The sequence below is a fragment of the Rhinolophus sinicus genome, chromosome 2, assembly GCF_057876585.1.
Source record: "Rhinolophus sinicus isolate RSI-liver-muscle chromosome 2, RSI-T2T, whole genome shotgun sequence".
Taxonomy (NCBI): domain Eukaryota; kingdom Metazoa; phylum Chordata; class Mammalia; order Chiroptera; family Rhinolophidae; genus Rhinolophus; species Rhinolophus sinicus.
In genome coordinates, this window is record NC_142502.1 from 79,192,387 (window position 1) to 79,194,779 (window position 2,393).

Below are 2,393 nucleotides of genomic sequence, written 5' to 3' on the forward strand. Positions count from 1 at the left end.
AGAGAGAGGGCCACCTCCCTAGATCTAGATCTCCACCATCTGAGGGAAGCAGAGGGGGCAGGTAGGAGCAAACCTTTGAGGCATCAAGTCATTGTTGGAGAACATGGTAAAGCAAACCCACAGGCTGCCTCGTGGCCTTGTTATGAGAAACAAAATGCCTTCTACAAAGCACAGACTTCCTCTTTGTGATCTAAAATGGATACCTTTAACATAATTTATCTAGACCAGTGAAAGGCTCTTTACATATTATTCAAGGTTAGATTTTCTGCTTGATTATTCATAGCAAATCAGGCTTTAAAATAGACGAAACTATACTGAAATGTGCACATTTCAACAGAACAGAAATTGCAGAAAGCTTATACCACTTACTGACACAGCACTAGACCCAAGGACTCCATTGTATAAATATTTCCTAATTCCTTTGTGTTTTAACAATAACAGAGAATGGTAAGAATGAAGACATGTTTACAGTTTCTAATATTGATAGAATTATGTTGTCTTAGTTACAAGTCATTTTACACAGATTATTCCCTTTTCTGTGCCTTTTGTCTTTTAATCATTGTTTATAAAATTTACATTTAAAACATTTTTCAAAGACAAATACTTAGAGGAGCAAGTCTGGTGAATTATCTTTCCTTTGCTCACTAGTGATAAACAGACGGAGTATCATGGATTTTGAGTGGGGTAGCCAAGCATTTCTATGGGTTATCTTCTCCTACATGCTCAGGGAACAAGGGAAGCTGAAAACTCACTTTTTTATACATGTTGGCAGCATGGCACAATTCTCGTTAGGGTGAGCACTTTCCCAATATCTTTTGCACAACAACAATGATGATCCCGCCAATGAATCCAATAGCTAGTAAGACCGCAGCTATGATCTCAACCAAAATCACTGTTGCCAAGGCATCTTTCTCAAATGATGTTTGTGTCTCTCCACTTACTTTCTCCATGGAATGACTAGTTGCCACATTTGGGGTTGTGGTGTCTGGCTTTCTTCTTGAGCATAGACTGTACTTTTGGAGTTGGCAGATCCTCTGTGCTTGTTGGCCCCAGAGCTGTGAAGCCAGAAGACTGATGGGGTGCCTCACTAACACCTGGAGTCATAATGTCATCTTCTAGGAAGACTGTGCTGGCTCCTTCTGCCAGGACCAGGACCAATGTGCTTCCCAAAATGAAGAGCAGAGACCGGCACTTCCACATTTTCTTAGTTTGTTCTCTTTATGCACCAACAGCTAGTTTCTGTGCTAGAGAAGATCAAAAAGCTCTGCAGCCACAGGTTGTAGCGTGGTGAAGTGTGAGAGGTGGAAGCTGGAATGCAGGCAGCAAAAACTGCAGTGCAGGAGGGATCCCCCAGTCCCTTCACCTGCAGTGGCTGGAGGAGCAAACTTTGCAGTGGGGAACTTTCAGAGCAGAACCAGCATTCATCTCTCCCAAAGAGGAGCAGGAAGTGGTCAGCTGTAGAGGGGTTGTAGGTTGGGATCACTAGGATGTTTGGCTACAGCAAAAAAAGATGAGTACAGGCCAGGTTTAACATAACAGGACTACAGTTGGGGGGCAACAAGGGGAGGGCAACCAAGATGTGTAGAGGGCCCTAAGCCCTGGCAAAATTGGCTTTTACTCTGTTCCGCAGCAGGAGAGAAGGGGGATGCATGTAGTAAGTGGTTCATTTATTTACTTTTAAATGTATTAATAATAACAATAATAATTAATATTTATTGATTTATTTTTAGAATAAGATACAGCCTAGGTTTTTCTTGTTATGAGAAGCAAACTTTTCCTTGTGTCGTCAGGAACTTTATAACCAAGTATGGGATTATCCTTGTTAATAGTGAATTTGATGGCTTAAAATAATAATAATAAAAAAAGGGACCATCCTCATCTGGGTGCGTCAGAGGCTGCTAGAGTTGGTAACTGCACCCTTTACCAGGGTACTGGAGCAGGTGGGCTCTGGGGGCTGCTAGAAAGAGCTGGGCAGACTGTGGCTTTGGCAGTTTGAGAAAAAAGGCTTAGCTTGATTTCCACCACTCCTGACTTTGGATGCAACATTGCGATGCTGAAGGCCCATGGAGGTACGTGTGTAGATGTCCTCGTGCCCTTTCTGGCTTGAAGACAGAAGAGACCCCATGAAAGGACCAGAGAGTGGTCTCATGTTCTTGGTCTGCACGAACTGCGCGTTGGCCTCCGTATGGGTCCTGCTGGCGTGGCAGACGCAGGCCCCCCCAAGATGGTGTGAATGTTGTTCCTGGACTGGGCTTCCGGCTGTCGGACCCCCCCACCCCCCCCCCCAGGCCTCCTAAGCGGCCTGGTCAGCCTGCAGCACTTGGGATTATTGCTGGAGCCTATGGTGATCCTCCAGGTTCTGGCGAGACCTCGGCAAACTGAGAGCAAGGGAA

At 44.8% G+C, this 2,393-nt stretch overlaps 1 protein-coding gene across 1 annotated transcript; it reads right to left on the reverse strand.

The window, feature by feature from the left end:
• Nucleotides 1-788: 788 nt before the first annotated feature.
• LOC141571877 (podoplanin) lies at nt 789-1,200 on the reverse strand. Its single transcript, XM_074334000.2, is given in 3 exon segments — nt 789-991; nt 994-1,020; nt 1,023-1,200. Coding segments are annotated over 3 exon segments (408 nt in total).
• Between the last annotated feature and the right edge of the window lie 1,193 nt (nt 1,201-2,393).